The sequence below is a fragment of the Plecotus auritus genome (genome assembly GCF_963455305.1).
Source record: "Plecotus auritus genome assembly, chromosome: X".
In the NCBI taxonomy this organism is placed as follows: Eukaryota; Metazoa; Chordata; class Mammalia; order Chiroptera; family Vespertilionidae; genus Plecotus; species Plecotus auritus.
The window spans coordinates 2,321,876-2,335,032 of NC_137784.1; the positions used below are offsets into that span (position 1 = coordinate 2,321,876).

Genomic DNA, 13,157 nt, shown 5'->3' on the forward strand with positions numbered 1-13,157 from the left:
ATTCGTTCACACGAACACTCCATCCATGCTTTTGTTCCGGCCCTCCGGTCCAGTTTAAGAACCCATGGTGGCCCTCGAGTCAGAAAGTTTGCCCACCCCTGGTGTAGTGTTTCCCGGGGTGAGTAAACTTTCCCCAGAATTAAGTAGTGTGGAGGCCTCAGGGTCCGGCCGGTGTGGCAGAAGTCCGTGACACACCCTGACTTACGTTCAGCTCCTCCCCACGCCCTTCAAGGGCTTCTACTCTTAGAAATTACCCACGGGCCCCGACCGGGGTGGCTCAGTGGATAGAGCGTCGGCCTGCGGACGGAAGGGTCCCGGGTTCGATTCCGGTCAAGGGCATGTACCTTGGTTGCGGGCACATCCCCTGGGAAGGGCATGTAGGAGGCAGCTGATGGATGTTTCTCTCTCATCGATGTTTGTAACTCTATCCCTCTCCCTTCCTCTCTGTAAAAAAAAAAAAAAAAATCAATAAAATATATTTTAATAAAAAATAAAAAAGAAATTAAAAAAAGAAATTACCAACGGAACCCGCCTTGGTGGATATTATTTTTAAAAAAATATTTATTTCCTTATTTGTTTGTTGTTTTGTTTTAGAGAGAGAGGAAGGGACAGGGATAGAAACATGGATGAGAGACATCCGATCGGCTGCCTCCTGCACGCCCCCTCGTGGGGGTCGAGCCTGCAACCCGGGCATGTGCCCTGACCGGGAATCGAACCCGGGACCCTTCAGTCTGCAGGCCGACGCTCTATCCACTGAGCCACACCAGCTACGGCTTGGTGTGTATTCTTTTTTCTTTATTTTTAGTGATGTCAGAGAGGAAGGGAGAGGGAGAGAGAGATAGAAACATCCATGATGAGAGAGAATCAGGGACCAGCTGCCTCCTGCACGCCCCACACTGGGGATGGAGCCCACAACCCGGGCACGTGCCCTTGACCGGGAATCGAACCAGGGACCCTTCAGTCCGCAGGCTGATGCTCCATCCACTGAGCCACACCAGTTAGGGCTAAATATATTTTATTGATTTCAGAGAGAGGAAGGGAGAGAAAGAGAGAGAGATAGAAACATCCATGATGAGAGAGAATCATGGATCGGCTGCCTCCTGCATGCACCCCACTGGGGATGGAGCCCGCAACCCGGGCACGTGCCCTTGACCGGGAATCGAACCAGGGACCCTTCAGTCCGCAGGCTGATGCTCCATCCACTGAGCCACACCAGTTAGGGCTAAATATATTTTATTGATTTCAGAGAGAGGAAGGGAGAGGGAGAGAGAGATAGAAACATCCATGAGAAGAGAGAATCATGGATCGGCTGCCTCCTGCACACCCCCCACTGGGGATGGAGCCCGCAACCCGGGCACGTGCCCTTGACCGGGAATCGAACCCGGGACCCTTCAGTGCACAGGCCAAGGCTCTATCCACTGAGCCACACCGGCCCGGGTTTGGTGGGTGTTCTTATTTGTAGGTCACAGAGGTTTGTGGTGTTTTCCGCATTTTCGGGTGGTGGTGTGCCATCCAACTTTGATCCTAATTGGAACGGGGTAAAGGTGCTGACGTTGCTCTTGGGATTTTTATTATTATTACTAGAGGCCCGGTGCACGAAATTCATGCAATTGCGGGGGGGAGGTCCCCTCAGCCCAGCCTGCACCCTCTGCACGCTGGGACCCCTTGGGGGATGTCCACCTGCCGTGGAGGTGGGAAAGGTTCCCCCACTGCCGTGAGCCCGGGGGTCAATGCACTGACCCCCCCGGGGGGCAGCTCCTGCATTGAGCGTCTGCCCCCTGGTGGTGAGCGCGTGTCATCGCGACCGGTTGTTCTGCTTTTGGGTCGATTTGCATATTAGCCTTTTATTATATTGGATTATTATTTTATTTATTTTATTTTTTTTGCAGGAATGCCGAGAGACCCTTCCTGCTTGTCTTCTCCTGTATCCAGGTGCACACGGCCCTGTACGCCTCCCAGGACTTTGCCGGGAAAAGCAAGCACGGTGCCTACGGCGACGCGGCCGAGGAGATGGACTGGGGTGTCGGTACGTGAGTCCTCGTCCTCCCTGCGAACCTAAGATGTGGCTGCGTCTTTTCCTCCCTCCGGCGGAATGCCGTGCGTCCCCACCCAACTTCTGATACCGTTAGAGGCCGTCAATGTGCTTTTTAAAAATAGAGATAGCCCTGACCAGCGTGGCTCAGTGGATAGAGCGTCGGCCTGCGGACGCAAGGGTCCCGGGTTCGACTCCAGTCAAGGGCATGTACCTTGGTTGCGGGCACATCCTCAGTAGGGGGTGTGCAGGAGGCAGCTGATCGATGTTTCTCTCTCATCGATGTTTCGAACTCTCTCTATTTTCCTCACTGTAAAAAATCAATAAAAAAATATATTTTAAACATAGAGATGTACTAGAGGCCCGGAGCACAACATTCGTGCACTGAGGGGGCGGTGGAGGGGCGGGGGGGTCCCTCAGCTGGGCCTGCACCCTCTGGCAGTCCGGGACCCCTTTGGGGATGTCCACCTGCCGTGGAGGCGGGAGAGATTCTCGCTACCACTGCTGCGCTCCCCAGCCGTGAGCTCGGCTTCTGGCTGAGCGGAGTGCACTGACCACCAGGGGGACAGCTCCTGTGTTGAGCGTCGGCCCCCTGGTGGTCAGTGCGCGTCATAGCGACCGGTCATTCCGCCGTTTGGCCCATTTGCATATGAGCCTTTTATTATAGAGGATTGTTGATTTCAGAGAAGGAGGGAGAAGGAGAGAGAGACAGAAACATTCATGAGGAGGGAGAATCACGGATGGGCTGCCTCCTGCATGCCCCCGACTGGGGATGGAGCCCGTAACCCGGGCATGTGTCCTGACCGGGAATCGAACCCCGACGCTCCACCGCGGAGCCACGCCGGCCGGCCCCTGGGTTTGTTTTAAGCAGCGAATTGAAGGTGATCCTGGCCGCGCGTTGTGGTGATCACAAGGACAGATGCTTCTTTGTCGTTTGTTTCCTTCGTTCCTATCTTTGCTCTGTTTACATCTTGCAAGGCTCACGGTCCTAAGAAACAAATAGACTGGACTCCTGTCCCGGCCTCTGCCTCTTTCTTGAACTCTCCCTGTGCACGTGGGCCGCGTCTAACACCGCCAGGCTTCCGTCCGTGAAGAATTCAGACGAGGCACGGTCTACGTTGTTGGGTTTTTGTTTTTCTTCTCTCTGTACCTCTCCGCGATTGTACAAAACCACAGAAATAAGAAACGATGATGAGCTCCGGGAAAAACAACATCAGAGCAGTTCCCCTCATGAGATCTATAAGAACAGCCCCTTATGCGTAAGGCCTTTGCGTCCACCGATGTAAGCCCGCCTCCTTTCATTTCTCCTTCACATGTTGCATGTCAATCAGGGTGTATTTCCTGCTCCTGGGTGATGTACATCAGGAGAATATTTTGTTTAGCGACGGGTGAATAGTTCATCTCTCTTTTTAAAAAAGGTATTTTTTTATTGACCTCAGAGAGGAAAGGAGAGAGGAAGAGAGAGATAGAAACATCCCGTGATGAGAGAGAATCACGGATCGGCTGCCTCCTGCACGCCCCCTCCTGGGGATCGAGCCCGCAACTCGGGCATGTGCCGTTGACCGGGAATCGAACCCGTGACCTCCTGGTTCCTAGATGGATGCTCAACCACGGAGCCATGCCAGCCGGGGCAAGTGTGTCTCTATTTTGCTTGTTATTTCCGATCAGGGAGCAGGCGCCTGATGTTGGCGAGGCCCGACCCAAGATGCTGGCGTTTCTAGCCCAGCAAGGCCGCCTCTGACATTTCTGGATAAAGGCCCAGCCGTGGGATTGGATAAGGTTGCTTTGCAAGGAGGTTCAAAGCAGTTGAGCCGGTGGGGACTCAAGATTTATCTTCCTTGACATCCAGGACGAGGGTTTGCAACGCAGCCTCCTTGTCGCTGCCCCTGGAATACTAACGTGGCGGGACCCACAACAGCAATGCCGGCGTTCGCTCTGTTATGCTTTCGTTCGCTGCAGAATGGAATCTCAGCACTAAGGCTGTGTATTTCCCTTGGGGTCCTCTGCGTCCGTGTGCTGTCTTGAATGTTTTAGACGCCTTTATTCGTGATGAATGGGACCTTCTTTTAAACGCAAGACTCTCATGTGAATGTAAAGGGGGCATTCGAAAGCGTACGGCTAAGAGTAGGTGGCACATTAATCATGATTAAACTTTCGGGGGGGATGTTATAGTCACCTCACTGGTGTCTGGAACTGTGCTGAGTGGTTTGCATGCACTTAAGAGATATGATGGTGATGATGGTGCTGCTGTTGATGGAGATGGAGGTGATGGTGGTGATGGTGGTGATGGTGATGGTGGTGATGGTGATGATGGTGATGATGGTGATGATGGTGGTGATAGTGATGATGGTGGTGATAATGGTGATGGTGATGGTAGTGATGATGGTGGTGATGGTGATGGTGATGGTAGTGATGATGGTGGTGATGATGGTGATGGTGATGATGGTGATGGTAGTGATGATGGTGGTGATGATGGTGATGATTGTGATGGTGATGGTGGTGATGGTGGTAATGGTGGTGGTGGTGATGGTGATGGTGATGGTGATGGTGATGATGGTGATGATGGTGATGGTGATGGTGGTGATGATGGTGGTGATGGTGATGGTGATGATGGTGGTGATGATGGTGATGATTGTGATGGTGGTGATGATGGTGGTGATGGTGATGATGGTGATGGTGATGATGGTGATGGTAGTGATGATGGTGGTGATGATGATGATGGTAGTGGTGATGATGGTGATGGTGGTGATGGTGATGGTGATGGTGATGGTGATGGTGGTGATAATGATGGTAGTGTTGGTGATAAAGATGATGATGGTGATGATGATGATGATGATGATGGTAGTGTTGGTGATAAAGATGGTGGTGGTGATGATGATGATGATAGTGTTGCTGATAAAGATGGTGATGGTGATGGTGATGATGATGAAAATGGAGATGATGGTGATAATGGGGATGGGGATGGTGATGATGGTGATAATGATGGTGATAGTGATGATGATGGTGATGGTGGTGATGATGGTGATGATGATGGTGATGGTGATGGTGATGATTTTGAAGATGGTGATAATGATGATGGTAGTGATGGTGATAAAGATGGTGATGGTGACGGTGGTGATGATGATGGTAGTGTTGGTGGTATAGACAATGGCGATGATGACGGTGATGAAGATGATGGTGAGAAAATGATGATGATGAAATCAGTAAAGATGGCGATAGGAGGAGGAAGGAAGTGATGACAGTTAAGATGAAGCAGCCCACGTTACAGGGAAGTAAAGTTTGCAAAGTAAATTAACTTGCCCAGCGTCCTGGAGATAGCATAGGACGGTAGGTCTGACTCCCACACAAGAGGAAGGACTGTTAAACTAGGTTCTATCTTTATGTCCCTTGTTGCCATCACTTGCCCTTGTCCTTAAGCACCGATTACTTCTTTCTTTTAAATATATTTTTATTGATTTCAGAGAGGAAGGGAGAAGGAGAGAGAGGTAGAAACATCCATGATGAGAGAGAATCATGGACCGGCTGCCTCCTGCACGCCCCCGACTGGGGATCCAGCCGGCAACCCTGGCATGTGCCCCTGACCAGGAATCGAACCGTGACCTTCTGGTTCGTAGGTCGATACTCAACCACTGAGCCACGCCGGCCCGGCTCAACTGCACTAATTTTAAATGCCTTGTTCTTGCGGATGAATCCTTATCTTCAGAAATGTATTTACTTTTCCTCCCTGAGCCTGTCCTTGATTTTGTATGTCTCTTTCAGGTGTACACATCTGTAAACCTTAACATAACCCAGGTTACCAGAAAATTCAATAGCAGGGCAGCCGCGATGAAGGAAACATGCAGTGTGGATGTTTTTCTTTCTCTCCATTTTTTTTTTTTTATGTGACTTTCTGGTAATTCTGTGTTTGGGACCAAATAGTCCTTTTTCTGGAGAAAGATTTTTGCCCCCTGAGCCTGGAGGAGAGAGAAAGGGTTGGCCGAGGGCCCAGGGCAGGGCCGAGGCAGGCCAGGTGATGTAGACGTCGGGCCGTAATATTAATTTGGAGATTCATTGTGTGGAATATCCGTTGTGGTTCTCCAACGTAATTTCGCTTGTAAATCACGCCCCCTCCAGGTTTCGCGCACTCTCTGTAGTAATGTTAGCATTTTTCACAAAGCCCTGCCCGGGACAGGTGTGATTTTTACCTCGAATTTTACAACTCACGGTAAAAGGAAGAGGTTTTTCACACTGTTTTACGAATGGTTCCCAGAAGGACGGCGGCCTCGAGAACGACCAAGGAATCCGTGGTCCCATTCATTCAAACGGGGTGAATAAGAGATGTGGTCGCATTTGGATGCCACGAATAATAGCCACAACACCCTAGGGGCAGCCACCCCCTCGATAATAATTACATAGCGAGTGACCAACCATCGCTCAACCGTGAAAGCCTTCGGTCTGTCCTGGCCACTTATGGAAACGCTAGAGGCCTGGTGCATGAATTCGTGAACAGGTGGGATCCCTCGGCCTGGCTGGAGATCGGGGCCTATCGGGGCCTGCTGATGGGCGGTGGGGGGGGAAGAACCACGGCCGGTGGGGGGGAGGGACCGTGGGAGGTTGGCCGGCCTCGGGAGGTGGGCTGTGGGAGCACACTGACCACCAGGGGACAGCTTCTGCATTGAGCGTCTGCCCCCTGGTGGTCAGTGCATGTCATAGCTACTGGTCAACTGGTTGCTTAGGCTTTTATATATATAGACTAGGGGCCCGGTGCACGAATTCATGCACCACTGGGGTTCCTCAGCCTGGCCTGCGGAATCGAGCTGAAACCGGCTCTCCGACTTCCCCCGAGGAGTCCCGGATTGCGAGAGGGTGCAGGCCAGGCTGAGGGACCCCACCAGTGCACAATCGGGGCCGGGGATGGACATGGGAGGTTGGCCAGCCGGGGAGAGACCGCGGGAGGGTTCCAGGGCGTGTCCAGCCCATCTCGCTCAGTCCTGATCGGCTGGACCCCAGCAGCAAGCTAACCTACCGGTCATAGCATCTGCCCCCTGGTGGTCAGTGCACGTCATAGCGAGCAGTTGAGTGGCCTTAGCATATCATTAGCATATTACGCTTTGATTGGTTGAACGGCCAACTGGACACTTAGCATATTAAGCTTTTATTACATAGGATTGTACATGGATTATTCCTTTTGACTATGCTATGAGATATGTTTTTTTAAAATATTTTCTATTGATTTTGGGGGGAGGGGAGGAGAGGGAGAGAGACTCATGGATCGGCTGCCTCCTGCATGCCCCCTACTGGGGATTGAGCCCGCAACCTGGGCATGTGCCCTGACCGGGAATCTAACCGTGACCTCCTGGTGCATGGGACGATGCTCAAGCAACTGAGCCACACTGGCCGGGGCTGCCAGGAGATATTTTTTCACATCATCTCTATAAAAATGGGAAAGTGAAGTTTGAGAGGTTAAGTAACCATTCAGTAGCCAGTTAAATATTTCTCGGCATCGGAAGAAAGGACATATTAGAATTTGGGAGACTAGGGTAAACGTATCCTATATAATTAAAGGCTCATTGTCCCCTTGACTGGGAGTTCGTCCGGGAATTCGACCAGGGGCCGGGGCGGGCCCGCCAACCACCCACGGCCCCTCTCTCTGGCCGGCTCGGTCCGATTGACCTCAATCGGGGCAGGCCGACCAGACCCCACCCGTGCACAAATTCGTGCACTGGGCCTCTAGTGTTCCAATAATATTCTGCTGGCCTGGCCGGTGTGGCTCAGGGATTGAGCATCAGCCTATGCGCACACACACACACACACACACACACACACACACACACACTGAGTGGCCAGATTATTATGCGTTCACTGATCCTAGTATTTCACTTAGCATAATGCTCTCCAGTCCCATCCATACTGCTGCAAATGGTAAGAATTCCTTCCTTTTCACAGCTGCGTAGTATTCCATTGTGTAGATGTCGGGCGGGGGTCTTCTGCATGGAAAAATACGGTCAACAGTGGCTGAGCACTTGTGTGTGGAGAGACCCCGTGGGATAAAGGAACTCACTCGCTAGGATTTATTAGTTTTCGTGTCTTTTAATCCTCCCCCAAGGATATCTTTCCATGGAGTTTTAGGGAGAGTGGGAGAGACAGGGAGAAACATGGATGTGAGAGAAACACATCGATGGGTTGACTCCTGCATGCGCCCCCAACCAGGGCCTGGGCCGGGGGGAGGAGCCTGCAACCCAGGTACGTGCCCTTGACCGGAATCGAACCCGGGACCCTTCGGTCCGCAGGCCGACGCCCTGTCCAGTGAGCCACCCCGGCCGGGGCTCTCTCCAGGATTTAACCTTCCCCTACAACCCCCGTCCACAGCAAGGAGGCAGGTTGTCCCACCCCCGAGTGTTCTCTGTCAGGGTCGCCACCGGGTGGCCGGGACGCTGTCTCGTCTGCCGGATGAGCTGGCTGGCGTTGTCAGTGACAAATTGCTCTCCAAACGGCTTATTTCCCGTCGAGTTGCTTTCACTCGGGGAACGAGATGAGAGGTTTTGAAAGGAAAACAGTTGGCTGATCAGCGACCCCGCGGCACGCACACCGGTAATTCAGAACCATCAGCCTCTGTAAATTGGTCTCCTTCTCCCCCGGGGAACCTTCCTGAGAAATAATATTTGCGGACCCGGGATGGGGATGTGCTGCGTGTTGTTCCGAAAGCCGGGAGTAATTTGGGAGCGTGCGTTCCCGGGGGCGGGGCGGGGGGAGTTGTGTGCACAGGGTGTCGGAGAGAAATACGTTAGACCTACATACCGGGCGGGAGAAAGTAGGAGTACAGTGGTCAGTACGTGAAATAGCTTATTCTTGTTTCATTATTTATGAACTAGAGGCCCGGTGCGTGAATGCGTGCACCCAGTGGGGGTCCCTCGGCCTGGCCTGCGGGATCCGGCTGAAACCAGCTCTCCGACATCCCCCGAGGGGGTCCCAGATGGCAACAGGGCGCAGGCCAGCCCGAGGGACCCCACCGGTGCACAGTTGGAGCCGGAGAGGGAAGCGGGAGGTTGGACAGCCGGGGAGGGACTGCGGGAGGGCTCCAGGGCGTGTCCGGCCCATCTCGCTCAGTCCCGATCGGCCTACCAGTCAGAGCACACCTGCCCCCTGGTGGTCAGGGCATCTTATAGCAACTGGTCGACCAGTTGACTGTCTGCCCCCTGGTGGTCAGGGCATCTTATAGCAACTGGTCGACCAGTTGACTGTCTGCCCCCTGGTGGTCAGTGCACGTCATAGCGAGTGGTTGAGCAGCCTTTGCATATCATTAGCATATTACGCTTTGATTGGTTGAACGGCCGACTGGTCAACCGGACACTTAGCATATTACACCTTTTTTTAAAAAATATATTTTATTGATTTTTTTACAGAGAGGAAGGGAGAGGGAGAGAGAGTTAGAAACATCGATGAGAGAGAAACATCCATCAGCTGCCTCCTGCACGCCCCCCACTGGGGATGTGCCCGCAACCAAGGTACACGCCCTTAACCGGAATCGAACCTGGGACCTTTCAGTCCGCAGGCCGACGCTCTATCCACTGAGCCAAACCGGTGAGGGCACATATTATAATTTTATTGTATAGGTTTACTAGAGGCCCAGGGCATAAAATTCTTGCACTCAGGGGGGTTCCTTAGCCCGGCCTACGCCCTCTCGCAGACTGGGACCCCTTGGGGGATGTCCGACTGACAGCTTAGGCCCGCTCCCCGCCTAAGCTGGCAGTCGGACGTCCTTAGTGATGCCGCAGAGGCGAGGCTGGCTCCCACCACCACCGCTGCGCTCGCCAGTCGTGAGCCCGGCTTCTGGCTTAGGGGCACTCCCCCTGTGGGAGTGCACTGACCACCAGGGGGGAGCTCCTGTGTTGAGCGTGTGCCCCCTGGTGGTCAGTGCACATCATAGCGACCGGCCGTTCCGCCGTTCCGTTGATTTGCATATGAGCCTTTTATGATAGAGGATTATGTAGGATCGCTGTATTGTTTCCCATTGGGACAGCTGTAAGCCTACTTTTGGGTCAATCTTGGGAAAAGGTAAATGGTTAATGGTCTCTGGGCTTACGACCTAAACAGAATGGGACTCAGAGTATGTTGGAGGGTGTCTTTCGGGGGAAGAGAGAATAAAAGGAAATCAGAAATCTGACCATTTCTCCACAAATTAAACCAAATATTTCACTGTTTTTTGTCCGATGGCCTCTACTAGGTCTTGTCATGTTAATCCCAGCCAAGCCGTATGGGACGCTTTGGATGGAAATGATAAAGTTAGTGCCCCGCCGGCCTGGCTCAGTGGTTGTGCGTCGACCTAGGAACCAGGAGGTCAGGGTTCGATTCCCCATCAGGGCACAGGCCCGGGTTGCGGGCTCGATCTCCAGGAGGGGGCGTGCAGGAGGCAGCCGATCCATGATTCTCTCTCATCACGGATGTTCCTATCTCTCCCCCTCTCCCTGCCTCTCTGAAATCAATAAGAAATACACACACACACACATATACTCGAGGCCCAGTGCATGAAATTTGTGCACAGGTGGGGGGTGGTCCCCTCATCCCAGCCTGCACCCTCTTCAACCTGGGACCCCACGGGGGATGTCCGACTGTCTGTTTAGGCCCAGTCCGGGGCTGCTGGCTCCTAACCGCTGGCCTGCCTGCCTGCCTGATCGCCCCCTGATCACCCCTCACTTGCTCCCCTGCCGGCCTGATCGCCCCTCACTTGCTCCCCTGCCGACCTGATCGCCCCTAACCACCTCTGCCTCGGTCCCCGGCCTAAGCCGCAGTCTGGCCTCCCTCTGCGGGAGGAAACCTAGCGGATCAGGGGCAGGCGCTGTCCACATCACCCCGCTCCTGTGGGCCTGTGGCTCTGTCTGGAAGGACGTCCGGAAGGTTGTCCGGAAGACGTCCGCTCCAACTAGCATATGACCCTTCTATTAGTACAGATATATTTAAAAGGAGCACCTCCTTCGCTCCCTAAGAAATTGGGGGGCACGCCGTGTCCCTTCTCCCCTTGCAAACTGTGGAGGTTTTCACACTGGACCCTGGTCTCCCCTTCAGGGCAGATCCTGAACGTCCTGGAAGAACTGCAGCTGACCAACCACACCCTCGTCTACTTCACCTCCGACCAGGGCGCCCACGTTGAGGAGGTCACCCCCAAAGGAGAACGCCACGGGGGAAGTAACGGGATCTTTAAAGGTCAGCGCGGGATCGGCCGTGGCCCCCCCTCCCCCGCCCCCCGGCTCCCCGGCTCCCCCCCACCCGGTGGGCTAACCTCAGGAGACTCACCTGTTGCCTCCCGTTGGCGTTGCAGGGGGCAAAGGTAACAACTGGGAAGGAGGCATCCGTGTGCCGGGCCTGCTGCGGTGGCCGGGCGTGCTCCGGGCCGGCCTGGAGGTCCCCGAGCCCACCAGCAACATGGACATCTTCCCCACCGTGGCCAAGCTGGCCGGGGCCCCGCTGCCCGAGGACAGGTACGGGGCCCGAGACGCGTGGCGTGGCGTGCTCTCGCTCACACCGTCCCGGGGCGGGTGGGGGGGTTCCGGTTCCCCCGGGGCGTGTTCTCCCGCCTCCAGTGATGTCACCGGACAACCGAGGGGTGCGGGCCGGGCCTCCTGTTGCTACTTGAGCCAACTCAGCAGAGACGGGGTTGAATCCTAAAAGAGCAGGGAGAACAGCAGGTTACCCACAGACGTCTGCTCCGCACCCCCCATAAGCCAGCTGCGTGTATGGGGTGGAAGGACACGGATTCCGTGGGGAAGCAGGAATTACAGGCATGGAGAAGTGGGCACGGGATACTCATTACAGGTTACAAGTCATGGGGGGCTGAGGATGGGGGGGGGGTTTGCACAGTGTGGGTGCCTCCGGGCACCCCTGGGATCAGATTACAGGCAGTAGGGGCTGGGGCAGGGGTGGGCAAACTTTTTGACTCGAGGGCCACCATGCGTTCTTCAACTGGACCGGAGGGCCGGAACCAAAGCATGGATGGAGTGTTTGTGTGAACGAATATAAATTCAAAGTAAAGGAGCAGAGGGGAGAGCAAGAGAACCGGGTAGAACAGCCAGATCCGGCCCGCGGGCCGTAGTTTGCCCACGGCTGGGCTGGGGGCTGCAAAGAGAAGGGTGCCCCCGGGACTCGAGGGTCTCAGCCACGAGGTTGTCGGTCTTCCCGTGATGAGGGGCAGCGGTTACTCATAAAAAGCCTTCTCTTAACGCCAGAAATTTCACTCCCGATCTTACCTCCTCATTGGCCCTCTTTCTTACCCCTGGAATAAGTCTCAATAGACATTCTTAAATAACCCCACAGGCAATTCCCTGAGTTGGGTGCGTCTTTTGTGGTTTGCAGTAATTAAAATCACCAGCACCCTTTGCTTTGATTTTGTTTTGTTAATCCTCACCTGAGGATATTTTTCCCATTGATTTTATTTTATTTTTATTTTCTGAGAGAGTGGGAAGGAGGGGGAGAGACAAAGAGAGAGAGAAACATCGATGTGAGAAAGACACATCGATTAGCTGCCTCCCGTACCCCCCCTGACCAAGGCCCTGACCAGGGCCGGGGGAACCTGCAACCGAGGTATATGTGCCCTTGACCAGAATCGAACCCGGGACCCTTCAGTGTGCGGGCTGACGCTCTATCCACTGAGCCAAACGATGAGGGTGGAACCTGCTCTTGAGACGGATGTCAACTCAACAGTGTTGACGCTGTGTTATGGCTGGAGGTCGTATGAAATGTTACGAGAGAGGGAGAGAGAGAGAGAGAGAGAGAGAGAGAGAGAGAGAGAGAGAGAGAGGGAGAGAGAGAGGATAAGAAAACAAATCTATTCCCAAGTCCCTTGTGGGGAGAAGTGATGGCATCTTATTGTATTTCAGTCCTGTGACCCTTTTTTTATTTTTTAAAGAAGAGTAGCAATTTTTATTTTATTTTGTTTTTTTCAATATTTCTATTGATTTCAGAGAGGAAGGGAGAGGGGAGAGAGAGAGAAACATCAACGAGGAGAGAGAATCATGGGTCGACTGCCTCCTGCACGCCCCCTACTGGGGATGGAGCCCACAACCTGGGCATGTGCCCTGACTGGGAATCGAACCCTGACCTCCTGGTTCCTAGGTCAACGCTCAACCATTGAGCCACACCGGTTGGGCAAGAA

General features: G+C 53.7%; 1 protein-coding gene across 5 annotated transcripts in view; it reads left to right on the forward strand.

Moving 5' to 3' along the window:
• STS (steroid sulfatase) overlaps positions 1 to 13,157 on the forward strand; it is a 248,920-nt gene that overhangs the window by 57,233 nt on the left and 178,530 nt on the right. For all 5 annotated transcript variants that reach the window (XM_080653588.1, XM_080653591.1, XM_080653592.1 and 2 more), the window contains exons 6-8: positions 1,890 to 2,026; positions 11,075 to 11,212; positions 11,328 to 11,487. In XM_080653588.1, the coding sequence (XP_080509714.1) occupies positions 1,890 to 2,026; positions 11,075 to 11,212; positions 11,328 to 11,487 (435 nt within the window). The remainder of the gene's footprint in view (positions 1 to 1,889; positions 2,027 to 11,074; positions 11,213 to 11,327; positions 11,488 to 13,157) is intronic.